Here is a 23,640-nt window from a genome sequence, read left to right as displayed (position 1 = left end):
TACAATGTTAAAAACTAAGCTTTGTTATGATGCTTTAAATATACTTTATAAATAATTTAGGTTAGGTTAACAATGCGGCTGCAATAAGGTGAACGTTGCAAGTGAAGCAGCTCAAGCTTTTTATAATCTGATAGATTAACTTAATGTGCATATGATGATGTGCAAAACTATCTTTATTTGTTTACTTTTCTATGTAGAATTCATCAAGAAATTTTACACCTGGCAACATCCTCAAAGTGTTTTGTAAATGTCATATAATATCATGTCACAAGAAAAACAAAATAAAACAAACTAAAATTACTCCCCAGTCAGATCGAGTTTTAGAAATTTAAAATTAAAGTTTATTAGATATCTCTCTAATTTAGTTATAAATAAAACAGTTATAAGTATGGAATAAGAACATAAATTAAAAATTAGAAGAATTCTTTTTTTCAATTATATCAATAGTCTTATATAATAATATTAGTGCAAGATAAGAATAAAATTTAGATATTCTCAAAATGGAATTTATTAATGAAGGAATAGCTCTCGGAGTTGACTTATTGATTCTAGGAATATGTTTAAAAGAATATTATTCTTATAAAAGCACATTAAAGTCGCTGAAGGTAAACATAAATCAAACCAAATTTTATATTTATATTGAGGCAATTAAGAGTCAACAAATTCATATATAATTTGTTTTCAGGCAGCCCCTCAATTGAATTTAGACTCTGATTTAAAATCTACTATTGCGAAGGAAAAAAATAAAATACCTTATGCCGTTATACGTGGTATTGTTACTCCAATTGGATCGCCAATGCGAAGTGTTATGAATCCTTCAGTTACCGGAGTTTTGCAGGTAATTAAATTAAGTGAACATAGAGTTGCAAGAGGATTTGCTGGATTTTGGACAGAGCAACGAAAGTTAATTCATGTGTCATCAAATGAAATTCCATTTGCAATAAAAAACAATGATGTTGATGTTGAAATTATTGATGGTTTAGGTGCAGCAATATTAGATTTAGATGTAGTTTATGATAACTATGAACCATCATCTCTATCATTTTTTGATCATATCTTTGGGTTTTTCTCTGGAGTTCGCCAAAAAGGACTACAAACAACAGAAGAAGTTTTGCGTGACGGTTCATTTTTAACTGCAATTGGTGAATTAGAACTTGATGGAAACCAATTAAAAATGCAGAGTTCTTCTGTTGGCCCATTATTTTTAACAACAGCGACAAAAAGTACTCTTGTTCGAAAGTTTCACGAGGCTAAATCATCTATGATGTTTGTTTTTATAAAATTTTGTTTTTAAATTCTAAGTTTTTTTTTTTTCTTTTGTAGGGTTAAAATTGGCTTTTGTAGTATATTGGCTGTAGCCTTAGTCGGGATTATTGGACGGAAATTTTATATTAAAAAGAAGCAAGAAAGAGATGAAAAGCGAATTAAAGATAGATTAGAGTGTGAAAGAAGAGAAAGACGTGCAAGAACAAGACCCTTGCATCTTACCGAAGATCAATTATGTGTTGTTTGTTCAACGAATCCAAAAGAGGTAAGCCATGAATTTACATATTCAACTTTAAATTATCTATACGGAACTTATTTGTTTGAAGGTAATTATTCTTCCATGTGGACATGTTTGTTTATGCGAAGATTGCTCACAAAAAATCAAAGATAATTGTCCTGTATGCCGTAGTTTAATAAATTCAAGAGCTGCAGCTTTTATCTCTTAAATTAACCAGAACCATCAGTAATGCAATAAAGGTGCTTAGGAAAAATAATATGCAATGATTTTTTTTTGTAAATATATAAAGAATAAAAAGCGAATTTATTGCTTTCAACTAATATAAAATTTTTCTTTTCTTACGTATAAAAAAAAACAAATATCACTATCATTAACCGAAATTTGATATATGTAGTAAGTGTTATGCATGTAGGAAATAAATTTGACCTATTAAAATGCATTTTTCATAATATGTTTATATAAAAGTTGGTGTTCTAGCATTTTTAGAAATATTTTATACTTTTCATTATGATATTTTATTGCAGTTTTTTTTGGTTCATATATTTTACCACTCCCTCCCATAGCCATTGAAGTTTCCTATAAAAAAAAATCATAGGTTAAATTCAAATTAGATACGTTAAAAAAAAATAGTTTACCTGTAAACTGGGATAAACTCTGGCAGCAGAAGCAGCTAACATTGCACAACCAACAAGAACCATTTCTTGTTCTGCGGGTATGACTGATGGAATGTCACAAACACTTGCATGTGTCTCAACATAAAGAATATTTTTGGCAAGACCTCCACAAAATAGAAGTGCTTCAAATTTGGGGTGATCTTGTCCCACAAGAGATTCAATTATATGTCTTGTACCATACTAGAAATTTAAAATGTAGTTATTCAATTTTTTTATTCAATAAAATTTGTTAAATATTTGTTGCCATTATTTTGTATTTTACAACTTATAAAATAAATCCAACTTTTATGGCATTGCAAAAACAAGAACGTTAAATTATATAATCTACATTTTATGAAAAGGAAACTTACCGATAACGCTTGAATGACTGCCAAATATAAAATAGCTAAATTTTCTTCATTGGTTTTCATAATTAAGCCAGAAATCTAAAAAAACTTGTTTAGTGAATTTTTAATTTTAATGGAGAAAATTATAATACCATTCCTTTCAGATCCGAATCACCAATAGGAGATCTGTTACCATGAAAATCCGGCCAAATATGCAAGTCTTTCGTTAAATAGCAAACGTCATCAAACCCATTTTGCTCAGCCAATTTTTGTAAAACGTTATTTAAATAATTGTAAATATTTCTATTTATAAACCAAAAAAAAAACTTTTATTTCAGTAAAAAGGCAAATTTAAGTGAATTAATTCCCATACTCATTTTCATCAAGTTTTGATACTATAAATTTGTACTGAGGGTGATTAAAAACAATGTGATCGAGTAGAGCACCAGCCGCACTTTGACCACCTTCGTTTAAATAAAAGTTAGGAAAAATTACATCCTTATAAGGTCCCCAGACACCCTTCACCCAACAAGGAAATTCAGTTAGACTCATATGACAGGTTGATGTCCCACAAATCAAAGCTAGAAATATAGAAACATTCTTTTTTGTTTTTTGTTCTTTTTTCTTTAAATGAGTATGTGGATACCTACCAATTTTGTTTTCTAAATTAATTGATTTATTAATTTGGCAACCAAACATTCCAAGGGCTCCAGCATGTGCATCAATTAACGATGCTCCAACAGTTGTATTAGGAATTAAATTCATGTTCCTTGCTGCTTCTTCTGAAAGACCGTTTCCAACAGCTAGGCCGGGACTAATAATATTATTTCCAATTTTATAGAAATTATTAGAGTACAGCTCCGCTAAATTTATGCAATCCAGAAATTCTTTAGACCATGAATGAGTTGTGGCATCGAAATTCCATTTACAAACAACAGAGCACAAAGAGCGAGAATCATCCCCTGTACTTTTCCAAGTAAGAAAATCTGGTAAATCAAAAACTTTCCATATTTTTTGCCAACAAGATAATTGAAGATTTCTTTTAAGCCAAAGCAATTTTGGCATTTGCATTTCCAAAGACACTTTACCTCCAACGTAATTTAGTAGCTCGTGTTTTGTTTCATTAATTATTTCAGCTTCTTTTGAAGCTCTATGATCCATCCATAATATAACATTTTGATTATTTTGCCCAGTTTTACTAACTGTTAATGGTTTTCCATCATCAGACAACACCACTAAAGAACACGTTGCGTCAAACGAAATTCCAGCCACTTCTTCTGGTTCAATTTCTTGAACTACATTCTAGAATATATATACAATATATATATATATTTATATGTATGTATTGTAGTACATACTTGTATATTGTTACATAAATATATTTAATCGCATTGTTACAATGCAATAAATATTTAAATAATGCTTACCCTAACACACTCGCACACTGCATTCCAAATATCTACAAACAAAAAATAAAAGACAATTTTAAAATTATTTTTGCGTGTAAAATTAAATTTGATATTCACCTTCCGATGACTGTTCATAATAATTAGCTTCGGGATTCCAAGTTTTAATGGATTTTGCATGTTGCTTTATCACTTGACCTTGAGATGTTACAAGTGCTGCTCTTACTGAACCAGTACCTACATCTACACCAACAAAATATATTCTTGGCATAGTTAGCTTCAATTTTCTTTATCTTGAATTTATATAATGTATCAATTTAAAAAGATTGTCTACTAACCAGTAACAATTTCACTATAAAACTGATTTTGTTCAAATCTTACTATGAAAAGCTAGCTAGTAAAAGAGAATTTCAGCAAACTGATTCTTATCATAATTATGATTTAAAGTTTAATCTTATGTAAGAATTCTCATTTTCTAGCAAAAAATGTAAATAAAATGTAAATAATAAAATGTGTGGAAATTATAAGTTTAAAAACTGGAATAAGTACCACTTGATCTTGTTTACATATAGATACGTATGTGTGTACCTATATATATTATGAACTTACATATCAAAACATAAATATTTACAATTTTGTAATGGTACTTAATTATTATCCATTCACAATATTTCATAATGCAAGCAGTTATACTAAAAAAATAATTGCAAAGCTAAAAATTCCAAGTTTGCCAAAGCCCCGAGTAACATAAATATACAAACATTTTTGAAAGAAAATTGAAACTATGAGAAAAAAGCGGATTTTTAAATACATATTACAATTTTATGTCTAATATCTGAGAACTGAAATTTTTTTAATACCTTTATATACAAAAATATGGAGCTTTATATCCCAAGTTGAAGTTTAGCAAGCTCAACTTTTAATATTTCACTAAAATTTGAGTGATTTTACTACACATAATGGTTTTTTTGTTTTAACACTTGAAATGGGAAAACTATTACAACTCGTTGCAACCCTAACACAATCGTGAATGTTAAAGTCAAATATCATCGTGAATTTTAACACATTGTAAAGTAAACAATTTAAAAATTTTTTTTGAGGCTAAGTTTTATTCTTTAATCCAAAAAAAAAAAAAACAAAATATTTAATTAATTCACGTTAATCACAAATTATTGTAAAATATGATACGAAGACAAGCTAGATTGCGTCGGGAGTTCCTATATAGGAAATCAGCAGAAATTAAGCATTCCAAAATTCAAGAGAAAAAAAATAAAATTAAAGACAGTTTAGAAAATAATCATCAGATCGAAACAGATTTGCAGAAAAATGCCCTTGTCTTACAAGACAAACTGAAATGGGATTCATCAATTTCTAATATTAATAACGAGGAACTAGATGATGAGTATCGTTTTGCAGGTTGCGAAGATCCAAAAGTAATGATTACAACGTCACACAATCCTTCGGCCCGTCTAAAAATGTTTGCTAAAGAAATGAGATTGATATTTCCGAACGCTCAACGTATTAACAGAGGAAATCATGAAATGAAACAATTGATGCAAGCATGCAGAGCTAATGATGTAACTGATTTTATCATCATACATGAGAATCGTGGTGTACCAAATAATATTGTTATAACACATCTACCTTATGGTCCTACAGCTTTCTTTAGTATATCTGATGTTGTAATGAGACATGATGTAACAGATGTTGGCCCAATGAGTGAACAGAAACCTCATTTAATTTTTCATAATTTTAAAACAAAATTGGGTATACGTACAAAAACTATTTTGAAACACTTATTTCCTGTCCCAAAAAGTGATTCAAAACGTGTATTAACTTTTGCTAATCATGATGATTATATCAGTTTCCGTCATCATACGTATGTATATGAAGAGAAACAACTAAAATTAACAGAAGTTGGACCGCGTTTCCAGATGAAATTATACAAAATTAAATTAGGAGCGTTAGATGAATTAGATGCCGCAGATACAGAATGGATACTTAGGCCTTATATGAATACAGCTGTTAAAAGACGTTTTTTGTCAGACGATGATGGATGGAACCAAGAAGATGATGATCTTGAGTAAATTTTACCCTTTTGATCATGACACCATTTATGATTAAAACTACCATATATTAAAATTAAACATATTTTAATAAAATTAATTTTATTTATATGAGTCTGTGGATATTTAACTTAAGCCTATCTATTTTGATATTTACTTTTGTATAGTACTTAATAATTAATCTCGTATTAATATGGTGGTGGTTGATGCGGATACTGTTGTCCCATCATATTCTGAGGTCTTTGAAGTTGTGCTACCAAATTCGGAGTTTGTTGACCTACAGTTGGATTTTGTTGTGAAACCATACCTGGTGCACCACCTTGTCCCATATTCATTCCACCTATAGCAGTTCCAAGAAAAAAAAAAATTAAAATACATTTTTGATTTGGTTTTCGAATATTTTGCCTTGCTGCTGTTGTTGCTGCTGCATCAACATTTGTTGCCTCAATCTTTGCTGTTGTTGGAATTGCTGCTGTTGCTGTTGTTGAGCGTGTCCTACACCAGCTTGTTGTCGGTAGGGAGGTGCAGCACCCTGCCCACCACCCATCATATTATTCATTGTAACATTTGGAGCTTGATTCATATACTGTCCCCTATTAGCTTGCTGCATTGCGCGCTGTTGTGCTATATATTCTGCCTGAGTATTTCTTTGAGGCGCAGCCATTTGACTAAACCCAGGATTCATCATTTGTGGTCCACTTTGTTGATTCATATTCTGATTATTATAGGTACCGAATTGCTGAAATTGTTGTGCTGCCTGCTGATTAACCATTGCCACCGGATTCACATTTTGTTGATTCATCATATTATTTGCTTGTCCGGTCATGGCACCACCCTGATTTGCTAGCCCGGTATTTTGACTTTGCATTGCTGTAGCTTGGCCTGCCATTCCAGCCCCTTGTACCATACCGGTATTTTGTTGTGACATTATATTAGGATTACCACTTGAACCAGTATTTGCATTGGTCATCATACCTGCATTTGTGTTCATCATTTGTGGAGCATTTTGTCCGCCACTCATCCCAACATTCTGCTGTTGCATTTGGGATTGCTGAGCCATCATCGAATTAGAATTTAATACCTGATTTATATTATTTTGTTGTTGTGGAATTTGTGCAAGATTGTTCATTTGATTCATTTGATTTGGAATACTATTTTGTTGTCCACCCATTTGGTTAGGTGCCATGCCTCGCATATTATTACGCATCATCATTTGTTGTTGCTGTTGTTGTTGCATTTGTAATTGTTGTTGTCGTTGCTGTTGTTGCATGCTTAGCGCTCCCGGATTTGTTTGCTGTTGACCTCCCATAAATGTATTTTTTTGTCTTAGCATATTTGACAAAGCTTGTTTAGATGATGGATTCATCGACATGCGTTGCACTAAAAATTGCAAAATTATAAAACAATATTAGAGATAAAATAAAACATTGCGTACTATTCTGCATTCCTTGGGGATTATAAAATTGCTGCGTTTGTTGTGCTTGCATTGGATTATAATTATTAGCCCATTGCTGCGCTTGTTGTGTTTGTTGATTGTTTTGCATCATTCCTGGAACACTAGGGCCAGAAACAAATCCCATTGTGTTATTTTGAGGTTGATTACCAATCATCGTTTGTTGCATATTTCCTTGAGCCATTTGTTGATTTATCATTTGATTTGGACCTTGTTGCATTATTTGATTAGGTTGATATTGTTGCATGTTAGGATTCATTTGATTCTTAAAAAATGAGTAAACATTAACTCACATGCGAATGAAAAATATTATTAAAATATACCTGCATATTCATTTGCATTTGATTCATTTGATTTTGCATTGTTTGTTGTATTTGAGATTGTCCCTCTTGCGGCAATTGTTGCGACTGTTGCTGTATTTGCAAATGTTGCTGATTTACTGGAGGAGTTTTCGGAGCTTTAGGTTTTCTAGGCTTTCTAGTTCCTTTACCTCTTCCGCGACCTGTTGCTGGAGCACTAGGTGATTGATCAACCGAAGAAGGAGTATCAGCTTTCATATCATCCTTCTACAAGAAAAAAAAATCATCGCAAATTAAAAACTAAACAAATTCAAAAATATTTAAAATATCGAACCAATATTTTTTCAGGTACTTGGTCTACATCTTCAGGCGGCAAAGGCAGTGGCTCATAATAATAACTACTCGGTTTTACTAAACTATGTGTATGATACCTTAGTAATCTATGGTTTTCTTCGTATGCTAGAGGTTTTCTTTCCAATTTGACTGCTCCAAACCAAGCCCATGATAAAGGAGCTGGATTCTTATGACCCTCAAGTACATCCCAGACACTTACTCGTTGTTTATCAGCAATTCGAAGCTATAATATTAATTTGATTAATTTTCAGCAATTTTTCGCACTAGATCAAAAAGATACTTACTTGCTTCTTATCTAAATCAAAAAAGTTAAATCTACAACCTCTCGAATCACCACCAGCAGGTTCACAACTTATCACCTCGTGATTCAACTTAGTTAATGGTAATAATTGTCGAATATACTTGATTGATCCATTATTTTTTTCACCAATTTCTTTTTTTAATTTTTTCATTAAATTGTTGTACAGTTTCTTATTGTCATCACGTCCAGTTTCATTTTCAGTAACTAGTGTTGAATGTACGAGAGTTGCCATCATGTCAAGGACGGTGGTAAAAAGTTCACTTTAGAACGAATTATTTAATTTTTGGATTAAAAGAAAACAAAAACAATTTGGTAATTTAACTATTAATTCAATTTACCTATTTGTACAGAGATCTATTACACCATAGCAAACTAATTGCGCTAAGAGTATAGTCCAATCAATAGTCGAGGATCCATTTTTTTGAATAGATTCAAACATTCCTCCTAATAAAGAGAAACGAAGTTGTAATGCTTCTAACATCTCATCCATTGCAGTTGAATCAATTCCACCAATATTTTCGAACTAAAATTATTAATTTTTCCAAACGTTAAAAGGTAGTTTAATGTTTTGTATAAAATTTAAAAAATTACTTCATGTACACATTGCACAAATTGTGAAAGCTGGTTATGCAATGAAGTCAAAAGACACTCTTTTTGTTCATCTTGTCCTTTCAAGCAAGCTAAAATTAGAGATAGGAATGGTTGATTGTCCATTGTCTTCTTTTTTGTTGTTGGTTTTTCCTTTTCCTCATAATTGGTATTATCTTTGTAGTTATCCTTGTAGTTGTCCCTATAGTTATCTCTATAATTATGATTATAATTTTCCCTATAGCCATCCTTATACCCATCTTTATAACTCTCTTTATGATTGTATTTTGAAAAGAAATTTGTTGTTTCCAAAACATGTCCAGCAACCCGTAATATTCTTCCTTGTACAGCATTTGGCAATTTAGCTATTAAAGGCTCTACTAAATAAGTTGATGATTTGCTCTTAGTTTGTTTCGAACTCTGCCCCTTCTTTTGTTTTTCAATTTCTTCAGTTTGGAAGACGTCGATTGATGCTCTTGCTACTGTGTCTAACCAATGAGCCGATTCTGAATGACTGTGCTCGCTTTGTTTATACATTAATTGTAATTGAAGCCAAGATATTCTTAATGTCCATTGTTCTAAATTTTCTAAAATTCTAATTATTACTGATTTTTGGTCCATATCAGCTATTATCGTATATTCATTTTCAGGATAACAGATCATTTGAAATAATCGTTGTACTTGTTTTGGTGTCATAATATCTTCTATTAATAAACTACATAATTTATCGGAAGCCTGGAGGCATCGCTCTAAAACCCATTCCTGTGAGCAAATTTGTTTCAAAACATGTTGTGCGAAATCTGACAGAGATGCATGTTGTTCATGTACATTTGCATTATGATGATTTGGATGATGTAAATCAAACATCATGTCATCATTTTCATTTAGAACATTGTGTTCACTTGTTCCCAAAATATGACTCAAATCTGCAGGCCGATCTATATTTTTTGGTGTACTACCAGGATGTACAGGAGTATTAAATCCACTACGTTTACCTCCAGTAAACATAGAGGGTGGAGGTTTTGGAGGGGCGGTTGAATCGGCAACTACTAAAATTGCTTTTAATACTGTTAAAACTGCTTCAACTTGAATGTTCTTATGCGCAGCGACAAGTAAATGACGATCACAACTAAGTTTAATGTTACATGTCGAGCTGTTGGCATTTATCGGGTTTGGCGAAGTGCTGACAGAATATAATCCAGGCTGTGGTATTTCTATTGTTTTGAAAAGCATTAAAAGCAAATGGCATGATATACGAGCACTAGCTTCTGTATCTGGAGACAGTTCTCTTCCGTTATTGCACGTGTTTCCTAAAAAAAAACATAGAAAAATAAACTCATAAAGAAATTAAGAAAACAAACAGTATAATACCTAGGGCAGGTAGAGCTACTTTCATTACAAAATTTTCCAAGGAAAATCCATGCCTTGCCACTAATATGCATGTAAATACAGCTAAAGAATTGTGTACGTTATGATTTTGAATATCTATTTGTCCTACAAGATCTCGATATTTTGTTTCATTACTGGAGCCGCACAATGCCTCGAGAACTGATAACCATTCTGCGGATAGAGCATTGCAACATGCAGTAAATTCAGCACAAGATATTGCTATATCATTCAGTTTTTCATTATCGCGTTCGCGGCAAATAACAATTACTGCATTACAAACGAAGCTAAAAATATTTGATGGAGATTCATTTATTTGTCGACCCCAAAGCGAATCGATTTTACCAAATCTTCTTGGGGAAGACAGAATGTCCATAAAAAAATGCGGGTTATAAGAGCGTGGTGAGGCACTTATTTGATAACCTAATACCAAGGCTTGCCTTATTTTTGGATAAATTAAGTAGAAATGTTCAGCATACTGTGGCTTAGTTTTTAAGATACAACAAGAGGAATATAAATCACCTAAATATGCCAAAATACACCTTTCTGCAGAACTGCAATCACAAGGATTATAAACATGTTTAACAGTTCTACAAAGCCCTTCGAAAACTGAAATCGTTTGTTCTGGTGATAAAAGTAAACAATTATGATATCTTCTTAAAATGCCAACAATATATAATCCTAAAGACGTTGTGTAGCTTTTAATAAGATTGGATTTTTTAATCATCAATTGATTTTCAACTTCCGGTAGTTCTTTTAAAATTTGATTACAAATATCAATCAAACCATATATATTTAATGCCATTTCCATTAAATCGAATAAAAATGCTACATGTTCCTGTACCGGTAAATAATTTCCATTTCCTGCTGCAAAACTATTAAGCATTTCTAAAACGGTTACAGCACATTGGCTGGTAACAATGTGCTGATCAAAATATGCCATGTTCTGGCATTTGTTAGTGGTTGCTTCAAAATTAAATTCATTTCTGGAATGTTTTTTAACTTTCCCTCCTTCAGCAACGTCAATACTGAATTTTTTAGAAAATAATTTACAGATTTCTTTCGACATTTTCTTAACAGCATGTTTCTTTTCATCACGCTCTTTTCCAACACCAAATAATAATACATATCTTTGATTACTCTCACTACTATAGGGCGAGGAGGGATCATCTTGATATATCGGGAAATGTTTTGTATATATAAAGTGTCTTGAAATATGAGATTCATTATTCGCTGAAGTTGTTCCTGTTCCAACATGATCTGGATCTTTTGGGCTATCTGGTGCTTCCATTGCTCCCTGCTGATCTTTTTCCTTTATATGTTGTAGAAGTTTATCCAGATCGTCATCAACATTTGAATCATCGAATTCTTCAATATTCTGTTTAAAATCCATTCCAGTGGGAAAGCCATCGTCATCAAACGTATTATTATTCGGTGGTGATGCTTTATTTGAAACTGGACCAGTCCCCGTGATTGAAGTGGGTTTAACTGCGTTGGCACTTCCAGTCAGTAAATCACCACGTGATATTAAAGTGCATAAGTAAGCATTGTGAGAAAAAACATCATGCCGTATTAATTCACTAAAAAGGTGAACTAAATTTATAAATTGAGCGCGATTTTGCTGATTACCATTTTCTTCTAATACAGGAGCATCATGATCTAGAAAGTTCATAAGGACTTGTTGAAATACAGGTACACCCCCAATTAACCCAAGTCCTGAACCAACGGAATCCTTATCATCATTACCTAAAAGGAACACAATTTTTATGTAATAATAATCATCATTGATTGGTTCACATTTGATATTTACCATTACTGTTTGCCATATATTCGTTGTATATTGGACTTGTGACTTCGGTTTGTCTTTTATCAAGCAAGTAAGCTACTGCCATCGCCCGATGCTCTCCCCAACGTTGACACGAAACTGCCCATTCACACAAAATTTTTACTGTTGGAGCGTCGGATTCAGGAGTATATTCAACTTTGACATCTTTAGTTTCGCCATTATTCCCAACTTCCTGACGTATAGTCGTAAATGGTTCAAAAATTTTTGGATACAGTGTTTCAATTGAATTTTGAGTATCCATTCTATCAAAACAATGACCATCTAAAGCATCTAAAATTTTCAAAACTTTAGAAAAACAATTAACGCTGTCTTTTTGCCATTGTTCAGCACACCACTTATTTTCAGCTTGCTTTGAGCGAGTTTTGATTTTTTCCTCTATATCTCGCAACAACATTCGGATATTATCATTCGTGAGGGCATATCGTGATGGCATGGGGAGCGCTGATGGTGGAATTGGTAGTTGATCTAATGGACTCCCTGCTAAAGGTGATAAAGCTCGACTTTCACCTAATCCACACCACACTAAAGCTGTTGGACACTCAATTGTAACTACCTGTATAATTGAACTTAAATATAAAAGTATTTCTTTGTGATGAGGGCAATTCATGTATTCATGTAATGCACGTTCTAATGGATCAGGCCCCGGACTCATCTCGTTTTGCATATTGATCAAATTATAATTTTCTACTGCATTATTTAGTAAATTAGAAATTTTTTTTCCAACAACATGAGCTAATTTTCTACTGAGTCTTTCAGATTGAACAAAATCAGGCAAATATTGTAAGCAAAATGGTAAAATTAGCTTATAAAAACCGTCATCATTTAACTGAAATTTCATTTTTTCTAGCAATTCCAACAACCAATTTAAAAATTCTTGCCTATCAAGAAGCCCTTCTTCATACATAAATTTACTTAATTGGGTACAATAGTTCCAGTGTTTAACAACATTTTTATTTTCATCACCAGAACCTAAAAAATAACAAATTTGAAATTCGATTTATATTAAACTTTAATAAAATTTGTACTTATTAAATTGTTTAAAGCCATACTTCCAGAACCGTGAATAGGAGCAGGGCTTGTTATAGATTGCGTTAACATTGGAACATGACCATATAAAGGATTTGTATTATGAGACACATTTGAAGCAGGTTTCTCAGGATTATAGCTTTCTTGTAATTTGGGAAGTAAATCTTTCATGTATTTTACTAATGTCCCTGTCCATTCTGTTGTTGGATCTGGTATTTGTCGTTTTTTAATTTTTGCCTCAGAAACCGCTACGGTATAAGCAGAACTTAACTTAATAAACCAAGTTGCTCTTTGCATACTAACTTGATTTTCACATAGCATACTAAATATATCTTCTTTTTTATTAAATGATGGTGCTTTTTTTGCTAAACTCAATAATGGCTTGTTTCCAGCTAAATCTTTAAACCATTGATCTAAAGTAGTTTTTGTTCTTGGAGAAACAGGCCAAAAATTATCTTTTACATTAATTTGTTGTTTTTTTCTCCCAGTATCGGGTAATGTCATTAATTCTTCTTTTTTTGATAGAATTAAATTAAAAAAGGCAGCAACTTTATTTGCGGTAACATTTGAATTATGGGCAGTACCAAATTCATCAGAAAGTTGAGGCATTGTGGCAAATCCATGTTTAACATTAAGTGAGGTAAGTTCATCTTCTTTTTGTTTAGCTTCTTGTGGATATATATCGGGAGGTCCCAATCTTGGCCTTTTTAATGGCCTTTTTTCTTGCAATAATGTTAGCATTTCGATTAAAAAAGTTTTTTTCTTTTAAATCTATATGTAACTTATAAAATTAACATTTTAATTAAAAAAAAAAAAATAAAAGATTATTGATCACAATTTTTTTTTTAATGAAAATACAACACACCTACATAAATGTAAAACTTTTCTTATAAAAATTTTCACTCAATATATTGACAGCAAGATGCAGATGTTTATATTCAACCCTAGATATAAACTTACCCAATAAACATTTTTTGACAATATTTATAATATATAGACCTATAGTTTAATGCAAGAGTTTGAATTATTTATACGATTTTGATAACAATAATATTTTACATTGCAATATTATTTGTGTTTCACTTACTCATGAGTAGCCAAAAATGAAAAACTGCGCATAGCCCATAATAATTTGAATATGTAAAAGGAACACAAATATTACAGTATCAGTAAAGAAAATAGTTTTTTAAAAAATTACCTATATTTTTTTTTTCAATTTTTTTTCGCAGACTATGTAATTTTTCAATATTTTGTTTTATTGAACGTTAAACAATATTTTTTGCCTGAAAATTATAATGTTTTATTTTTTATTAAAAAATTGTTTATATTTTCCCAAAATTTATTTCTAAGCAATCTGAAAAAACTTTATTTATTTATTTTATTTATTCAATTTTATTTAATTGTTGTACACTTATTGTAAAAAAAAAATCCACTTTTTTCAATTATCAAAGCAAATGGTAGTGTACAAAAAATCAAAAATTTTCTCAATTAATTGTGTCATTATGAAATATGACTCAAGTATTTTATATAACCAAACCCATCCCTGCAAAATCTCAAAAATATGCAATCAAATATTTTTGTTTATGTTTTTTTTTTTGTTTTTTAATTATTGCAAATGTCAAATAAATCTGTTCAGGTGGGGATGTACGATATTTTGGTTAAGGAAAGAAAAAAAAAGAGTGTGTGTTGCAAATTAGAAATAAATTAAGAAAAAATTTGATAATTGAAAGGAAAATACCTGTTATTCAATTATACCGTTAAAAGTATTATTAATAGAATAATTTAAGTAGAAAAAATTTATAAATTATTGTATAAAAATATGATTAAATTTTAAATTAAATTCGAGTTAGAAACAAAATTGAAAAAAAAAAATTAGCAGAAAAAAAAACGAAACGAAAAGAAGAAAATTACACATTATTCAAGTACTATACAAGTAGAGCTATGTACCTACCTATATAAATAATAAGAATATAAGAAAAATCAAAAAAAAAATTTGCATATTACACTAGTGACTAGAAATTTGTAACATTAATTTTAGTTTATTATTTATTGTCGGTCTGATAGTAAGTAGGTACATACAATTTTCACTTTTTATAATAGCAATAAATACCTATGAGTATGTATTTTTTAGTGTATTAAAAGAAGAATAGGAAAAAAAAGAAAATAAAGTGAAATTTTTTTTTTTTTTAACCCAGTGAAAAACACAAGTAGAACACACTATTTTTCATAAAAATAAAATTAAGAAACAAGTGCATATACATAAGTATAATATTTATTTTTTTTTTACAAAAAAAAACAAACTATTTAGGAAAACTACATAATATTTATTTATTAATACAAAAAATTAGCCTAATTTAAAAAAAAAAAAAAAAACTACATATAATTATTTATAAAATGAGTAGTAAGTCAATAAATGATGGAGCTGGAACTAGCACTAAAAAACAAAAAACTGTAAGTTTAATTCATTCATTTAATATAATAAATTTTAAAAATAGTATATTAAAATTTACTTTTAGTAATTATTAAGACCTAAATTTGGTCAATGTGGATCATTGAAATTTTTCATTCAATAATATTTTTTTAAGCTATACTTAAGTATGTACAGATATATTCGGGTACCACCATCTATATGTACTTTACAATTTAAAAGTTTGATCTTTCCAAGTTGGTACCTGCCTGCTTTCATACCCATGTTCCTACACTACTATCCAAAGAAATAATATATATTTATATCCAGAAGAACACATTTCTTTCAATTGGAAATGCGAATAATATGTTGTCAATCATAATTATAAAGGCACTTCTATGTATGATAATTGGGTCAACAATATTATTTATGCTAATTTTTTTTTTTCCTTCTTATATAATTTTTGTTTGTTTTTATAATTAAGAGAAGTATAAAAGTTTAATTGAAAATGAAAATCGTTTGATTAAAATAAAAAATATTCAGTACCGAACAAATTATTTCATACAGAAACATTACAGAAATGTAGAGCATTTTGGGACTGAATTATGAAATAAAAATTGTAACCTACCTTATGAGCTACAGAAAACAGAAAATTTTTGTTCTAATATTTCAAATGTCCTTTTTGTTATTATTTAACCAAGCATTAATATAGGTGTATCAGTGTCTTATATCAAACATTTTTGACAATTTCTTGTTAGATAAATTCATCATTTTTTTCTTAATTGCTTGAATATTAATATTCTCTATATCTACAAAGATATTTCGTTGTACATATGTGATGCCACGTGAAATTATATAAAAGATTACAGGCTACGTACACAAAAAGACAAAAAAAAAAAAAAGAAAAAATTGTTTATTCTTGTAAAATTGGTAGATATACCATAATACTTACCTACTCTCACCTCTTCATTGTTCATTCACCTTTACAACGTAATTATAAAAGTATGTATATAGGAAGACAAACTACTCATGTACATATCTACTAGAAATGAAAAAGAAAGATTTGCTTTTAAGATTTATTAGTTAAAGAGATAAAAGTATTATTTTGCATTGTAAGTAAAAAAAGGCTTTTGTGTTTAATTTGTCAAAGAAAAATTGTATTTTAAAATAAAAAGAAGCATTAATATTAAATTTTTAAATTTTAAATTTAATGTTCACAAATTCCTGTGATTTATAATAACTTCAATTTAATTAAAATTGTTAATTACAATGCAAATAAATATTTAAATTTTAATATTTAGAAGTATCTAATCTGCAGTAGTACTAAGTATCTAATTACCGAAAAATTTGCAGCTTTAATCTAATTAGAATTACTTATTAGTTAAAGTTTTCTAAGTGATTGCGAATTGTGCTGTTTTATCACAGTTTTTTCTATTTCATTCCAATAATAATAAATTAATATTAATGAAATGGAACTAAATTACAATATTTTTTTAAATTCTATTAATAATTATTCATAAAAGTGTAGTAAAGAAAATATTTAAATATAAATTCAATATAAAGAATAAAATATTTTGTTTATGAATTAATCACTGAAATTAATCATATTTTATTAATTCTAATTAATTAAGGAAATTCAATAATATATTATTTGAAATATGATGGTATAATTAAATTTTTACATTACTTAAATGTAGGAAACAAAACAGGTTATTTACCGTTAAAATAGTGTAGATTAAGTATGTTAAAATATTAATATGATAACGGTATAATAATATTATCAAAAAAAGCAATTTAAAATGTAAAAACTGCTATTAAAGCAGCACTTACTTGTTGTTACAAAATGCCAATTGATAGTTTTTGTTTTGTATGTACTCTTGTTTGTAGTATCTACTTTATCTTGATTGTATTGACCTTAACTTTACTTTCTTGTTTACTTTTTTTTTTTTGCATTTGCCCTGAATTCTACCTCTTTCTCCCGAATTAATGCAATCTTTCTTAGCATACGCATACTAATATTAATTTGGGCTATAACAGAGCATCTTCTAAAACTTGCTTGTTAAAATTCTTCAATCAGTTTTAAGAGTCAAACTGCGTAAATAAATTGTCTTGATTTTTTTGTTTTTACGTTTAAAATGTATGTTATCGTAAAAAATATGATTGATGACTCCCTGCGTGTAGACTAGGAGATGTTGTTGATCGTGGAACATTCTTATTATAATTATTACTTAATTATTCCTTAATTTTAGTTACTTGCTCCTATCATCATACCTATCTGTAGATTCAAAATAAAATTGAGTTTGGAAATATAAATCTTCTTAAAACTCCTAACTTAATCTTACATTCAAACATCACATACCTTCATCTATTCAAGAAATAAGTAAATTATAAAACAAAATTCACCAAATTCGAGATATGAAAATTTTTTTTTAATTAAATATCTTATTTATTTACTTATTATTTAGTCACGTCTTTTAAATGAAAAGTTTTTTCATTCTTATACGCTTATGAATGACGTTTAAATGAATAATTTTAGGTAGACATTTAAAGTTTGAAATATTTATGACATGCATACACATACACACTTATATAATTACTATTTTTAATTATTTGTTACATACATGGTTTTGAATTTTTTAGCATTGATTAAATTAATCAACAATTTTTATAATTGTATATACCTATTACAATTAGTTTGGTTAGTATACAAACAGACAGGAGCACATACTTAAGTAATTTTATGTTTATTTGTTTTTGTTCTGTTATCGCTATCTCTCTTATGTTATGAGTTTATGACTCTCTTAAAAAATACTGACAATCATAAAACTGGTTGGTTTCAAGCATCACTTATAATCAAACGTATACGAAGATATGCACATACTTACACGTACGTACTTAGATTTAAGATAAGACTTAAGTATGAGGAAGCTTTTCAAATTTTTTTTTTTTATTTATTTTTTTTTATATATTTAATTACTTACACTCTCGTCTATTGACCCTTTTTCATTCAAAAGAAAATTTAATTTTTTTTTTGTTTTAATTGCTTTATCTCTATTTTATTCGAATAGATTTTTATTAATCTTTTAGAAAAATAATATATACATATATATGTACTATAGCATTGTATACGTTATTTGGATTATAAATATTAGGTGTCCATAATTTAAAATTGATCAGATAGATTAAGTATAACCGGATTAATTTTTATATTAAAAGTTGATTATTAATTGTATTGTAAAAGTGTTATACTTTTAAGTTATGTATTATTGATAAGAAGCGATTTCTATCAATTTTAAAGAGTTTATTATGTAGACTATTATGTAAAATGTTGTAGATTTTCAAAAAATATTGGAGAAAATTTGGAATTACTTTTGTCGATTACAATAGTTACTGAATTTGTTGTACATATATATTTGTACAGAATTTATGGTAAGTCATGGTTATAAAATAAAATGCTCTTCAGCTTCAATGCCATGACCTTCATTTCTAAAAGTTACGGTCTTATAAATAAGCATTAGATATTTTATTTAATAATTTACTAACTATTTACAATTACTTGCATTATTTCGATTCACATACGAGTATGTGTATAAAATATATTCAAATTACTCAAGAGTAGGGAGAACTGAGAACCACTGCATTAACTCGAACAAATGAGTAGATGATTTGTGTGGTGGTAACGTTACTTTTTTTCAGGTAGATGGAAATAGTATTTCTGATTTACAACAGATCGATCATATGTTTTCTGAGTTGTTTTGGCATTTAATTAAAATATGCATGTGTTCATGCTAATACAATGCAAAACTTCATTTTTGACTATATTTTCGAAGTTTTAAATTTTGCGATTTGAATGATACAACATTATTGGCTTTTTTTATTTTTCGGTTTCAATGTCTCTATTTTAATATAATTATACGAGTATCAAAGATTTCTCGCAATGTTTAAAAATTATTACTTACTAACTATGTATTCCAAATTCTAAGAAATGTTTAAAATCGCTGATTAAACTAATGAGATTAATTTTTTTGTTTTTTTTTTTTTGTTTAGTTAAGTTTGTTATATTGTAAACTTATGAAGACAGAATCAAATTCTCGAATTTTAAAATTTCTAAGAAACTATAGAATCAATCAGTTGTATCATGCTAGGAATATTGTTTAATATGTGCGTATGTATGTGTATGACATTCAAATTATATTTGTAAAAAGAAATTGAATATTATTTCTCTTTTTTTAACTATAAAATACATAATAAGTACATATACAAGTAATCACTTGATAAAGTAATCAAAATTCTGCTTACCTAAATCTAATTTTTTTTCAATTTATTTTTCACGCCGGTAATTTCTCAATTTAATTTCAATTTTGTGTATGTAAATCTGAAACCGAAAACTAATCGAATACACTTTTCAAGTAATTAGAAATTTAAATGTTTATTTGTGTTCTTGTTAACTATTCACATAACAATGTCTACTTAATTAATGATATTTTTTTATATTCGTGATAACAAGAAGAAAAAGCAAAAAAGAAAACAAAAGATTTAATGAAGTTTGTATGTGCACCCACAAAATTTAATTACTAAACAGTATTTTGGATTTGATTATGTATTTCTATTTAGTATAATTTTAGAATTCAATAATTATCGACGGAAATTTATTATAACTATATATAAAAGTACTTAGTGTTTTTAATTATTTTAAAAAATTTTTTTCAATTACTTAAAAAAAAAGCTTTAAATATGATGGTGAATAAAATTTTCTTTAATTTTTTTTTTCTTACTTTATTAATAATTTATAAGATTTTTTCAAGGTACATACACAAGCAGTAATATTTAACTAATAAGTGATTAGAAAAAAAATTAAGAAATATTTAAATCCGGAACTTACACGAGTTGAAAATTAAAGTTATATTACCTACCTATTATAGTAGTACCTATAAATAACTTCTATTCTTAAATTTACTTACTTATAAAGAAATTACTGTGTTATATAATTATTTATTTTAGTTACTTATCTATTTTTTAATTGATAATTTTAGTTTTTAAATTGATAATTTCAATGTAAGTACTTATTGATTACTAAAATATGATTACTTTACTGCATACGTTTTTTTGTTAAAACAATTTTATTATTGTAACGAAGTAATCGTTTTTTATAAATCTGTTATTTATAATAAGATTAATAAAAATTAATTGTATCTCAATTTCTCAACTAAAAAAATTACTTAACCAATTGAAAGAGCCGAAAAAATAGGCGAAATAATTAAATTAAATTATTGATTTCTTTATAATATTATATGAGTATGTTATTTACTATTTCTTTTGATGTAAATTGTTTGAAGATTTGGGATAGTTGCAAATATACACTATATAGGCCTGTGCTATCCAGGGCTTTGTAAATTTATCTAAATAGCAATTTAATAGCATGTACCTATAAATAACATAAAATATACTAAATATTTTTAATTGAAATGCGCACAGGAAAAAGTGCATGAACATTCTATTAGCCTTAAGTCCAGGGTCCTCGAAATGGAAAATGCAGCTATGGAAAAAGACGGCCGGTACAACTAGTCTTTACAATTAATATAGATTATTTAATGTACTTACTACAAGTTTTTATTTTATTATTACTTATTCCCTTATAGTTTACGATATTAAATATAAGTGCTCTTACATACATGTATACTATTAAATAATATTAAATGTCATAATGTATTTATTCTTAAAATTATGTCATTTATATTTAGTTCATTTCCATATACATACATACATATGTACATTCTCACATACTTAAAATTTTCTACTGAATAAAATGGATGAAATTGCAAATTCTCATTCAAAATTATAAACTAAGAGTTTTTGATAATTATTTTATCAAAATTTAGGGTACAATTTGTATTCATAAATATTAGCATGCGAATTTTTTTAGTTTGCAAATTTTGATTTCTATTGTATTACGTACGTATATATGTAAGTATGTACATAAACTTATACAATGAAGTTAACAAGTAGCGATAGGCAACCGGAAAATCAGTAGTAATCATCAGTTGTGCTGTGCAGAAAATAATATAAAAAAAAACGCAAAACAAAATCCTTGATTTATTTTCTCTTTCTAACTCACTGTTTTCCTTTATTATAATAATTGAAAGTGAAAAATATTTCATTAAATAAATAATAATGGGCAACATATATACATATGTATGCACATAATGTTTGTATACATATTTGTTAATATAATATTTATTTACGTACGATACTCGGTAAAGTTTTCGCGTTTAAATGCGTTATATTTGAAATCATATGAGATTTACATAATCTGAATACTCCTATGGTGTAGTAAAGAGAATATGCATTAAAATCGAATATGTCAAAAGTAGAATATTAAAATTAACAAGCTTCGAAATTATGAATGAAAAGTCATTAAAAAATCACCGATTTACACTGGTCAACGTACTAAAATCTATCTTCTTGCTTAATTTTTACACTTCATTTTCTTAAAGGATGACAAAATTGATTAAAGAGATAACAAACAGTTTAAAAATAGAGAAGGAATTTTTTGTAAGAGAAATACGAGCACATTCTACGTGAAAACAATTTTAAGGTATACTTTACATATTCGACAAAATCTTAGATTAAATATACGATAAAGTCTGATGAGATCGTTTCATTTACATTTCAGACAGAAATTTTCTGATGGTGCTCAGAAGTTACGTCAAAATATGGAATAAATATTTGCTCTGCTGAAATCTTATTTCTTTATTAAATGATTAAAACTTGTGTCCTTAACAAAAGTGAATTAAAAATACATACATACATACTATTGTATGTACTACTTCTCTTAAATAATTTTTCAAATTACACTCGTATTATTTGATTTTTTTACCTACATAATAATGTATATATACACTCAGCAATAATGTATATAAGCATTTGTATAATATTACATATTATGTACACTTATAATTGTAAATAAGCGTACAATTTTATGTTGATGAGATAATTATAATGAAAGTTTATTTTTTTTTTGTTTTGCAATTTTAGATTGTGTGTACACATGTTCAATTAAATAAAAAATTGCTCTTCTTATTAACTTGCTTGTTTTTTTTTTTTTTATGAATTATGTAGTTATTTTAAATAAAGATCTGGTTTGTGGTCAAAAAAAAATTTTTTTAACCTTTTAAATACACTTAATCCATAACATGATTAAGTACATACATATTATATATATATACATGTTTTAGTGTTATGTATAGAAAAAGTAAACAAAATGTTTGCGTTTCGTAAAAAAAAAAAATTATTGTACATGCTTGTAAGTATACGAAAATTAATGGTTGGAAAAGTAGCACATTTCATGTTTACTTTAAGATTATTAAAATTGCATATTTATTTATACATATATATTTGTATATATATAAGCACAAGAATATTTTTATTTGCTGAGAAAACATTACGAAAAAATTACTCGAATGGAATTGACAGAAATTTTCTAAATCTTTTAGAATTTATTTAAGAATTTATTATATATTTTTCCTCGGGTATTTATTATTAATTCTCAATCTTTCTACTTTTCGATCTTGTTAGACTATAATAAATTCAGTTAAAGAATTTTATATTTACAAAAATCTCAAAACAAATTCATTAAATTTTTATTTTCTATCTGTAGGAGTACATATATGGCTCATATATAAGCCGACCCGACGAACAAATAAGCAGAACAAATTGAAATTAGAAAGCATATTTTTCCGAAATTTTTCTTGGAAATTTACTAAAAACAATAAAAAGAACAGGAAAAATAAATGAAAATTAAGAAATGTAAACAAAATATTTTTCATTCATATTAAAAAGAATACAATTTTTTTTTTTTTGTAATATTTCAATCAGAATCAAAACCAAATTATTCTATGTATTTAAAGGTGTTTCATATTATGTACCTATATGCACATACATAAGTATACATACATACATTATGCATACGTAATTAGCATTTATTGATAATTTTGTGGAAAAATT

The 23,640-nt window shown here is 28.1% G+C and overlaps 4 protein-coding genes across 9 annotated transcripts; 2 read left to right on the top strand and 2 right to left on the bottom strand.

Annotated features, from left to right (window-relative positions):
* Window positions 1-285: 285 nt before the first annotated feature.
* On the top strand, window positions 286-2,776 carry LOC129606773 (mitochondrial E3 ubiquitin protein ligase 1). Of its 4 annotated transcripts, none has more exons than XM_055517316.1 (5): window positions 286-605; window positions 686-1,266; window positions 1,324-1,531; window positions 1,593-1,743; window positions 2,669-2,776. In XM_055517316.1, exons 1-4 carry the CDS (start codon window positions 501-503, stop codon window positions 1,710-1,712), a joined length of 1,014 nt encoding a protein of 337 aa, XP_055373291.1. In that variant the 5' UTR covers window positions 286-500; the 3' UTR covers window positions 1,713-1,743; window positions 2,669-2,776. The 4 variants fall into 4 exon arrangements, with proteins under 4 accessions (XP_055373291.1, XP_055373290.1, XP_055373292.1 ...); XM_055517315.1 differs by lacking the exon at window positions 2,669-2,776 and adding an exon at window positions 2,029-2,165; XM_055517317.1 differs by lacking the exon at window positions 2,669-2,776 and adding an exon at window positions 1,903-2,100.
* Window positions 1,904-4,386, bottom strand: LOC129606772 (FGGY carbohydrate kinase domain-containing protein). 2 transcript variants are annotated; one of them, XM_055517312.1, is made up of 8 exons: window positions 4,031-4,380; window positions 3,932-3,963; window positions 3,155-3,806; window positions 2,878-3,085; window positions 2,657-2,807; window positions 2,529-2,603; window positions 2,140-2,358; window positions 1,904-2,080 (listed from the first exon to the last, which is right to left on the bottom strand). In XM_055517312.1, exons 1-8 carry the CDS (start codon window positions 4,179-4,181, stop codon window positions 1,934-1,936), a joined length of 1,635 nt encoding a protein of 544 aa, XP_055373287.1. In that variant the 5' UTR covers window positions 4,182-4,380; the 3' UTR covers window positions 1,904-1,933. The 2 variants fall into 2 exon arrangements, with proteins under 2 accessions (XP_055373287.1, XP_055373286.1); XM_055517311.1 differs by having other exon boundaries at window positions 2,878-3,806; window positions 4,031-4,386.
* Window positions 4,387-4,990: 604 nt separating this feature from the next.
* LOC129606747 (U3 small nucleolar ribonucleoprotein protein IMP4) lies at window positions 4,991-6,111 on the top strand. Its single transcript, XM_055517262.1, has one exon. It carries the CDS (start codon window positions 5,092-5,094, stop codon window positions 5,995-5,997), a length of 906 nt encoding a protein of 301 aa, XP_055373237.1. The 5' UTR covers window positions 4,991-5,091; the 3' UTR covers window positions 5,998-6,111.
* LOC129606746 (mediator of RNA polymerase II transcription subunit 12) lies at window positions 6,047-14,138 on the bottom strand. Of its 2 annotated transcripts, XM_055517260.1 has the most exons (12): window positions 14,095-14,138; window positions 13,229-14,000; window positions 12,168-13,172; window positions 10,343-12,103; window positions 8,975-10,281; window positions 8,722-8,906; window positions 8,367-8,643; window positions 8,063-8,305; window positions 7,753-7,995; window positions 7,412-7,694; window positions 6,382-7,356; window positions 6,047-6,316 (listed from the first exon to the last, which is right to left on the bottom strand). In XM_055517260.1, the coding sequence occupies exons 2-12, from the start codon at window positions 13,968-13,970 to the stop codon at window positions 6,165-6,167; spliced, it is 7,173 nt and encodes a 2,390-aa protein (XP_055373235.1). In that variant the 5' UTR covers window positions 13,971-14,000; window positions 14,095-14,138; the 3' UTR covers window positions 6,047-6,164. The 2 variants fall into 2 exon arrangements, with proteins under 2 accessions (XP_055373235.1, XP_055373234.1); XM_055517259.1 differs by lacking the exon at window positions 14,095-14,138 and having other exon boundaries at window positions 13,229-14,077.
* Between the last annotated feature and the right edge of the window lie 9,502 nt (window positions 14,139-23,640).

This window comes from Condylostylus longicornis, unplaced genomic scaffold (assembly GCF_029603195.1).
Source record: "Condylostylus longicornis isolate FDR11 unplaced genomic scaffold, ASM2960319v2 ptg000022l, whole genome shotgun sequence".
Classification (NCBI taxonomy): domain Eukaryota; kingdom Metazoa; phylum Arthropoda; class Insecta; order Diptera; family Dolichopodidae; genus Condylostylus; species Condylostylus longicornis.
Note: the sequence above shows the minus strand (reverse complement) of the source record. Positions and strands in the feature narration are given on the sequence as shown.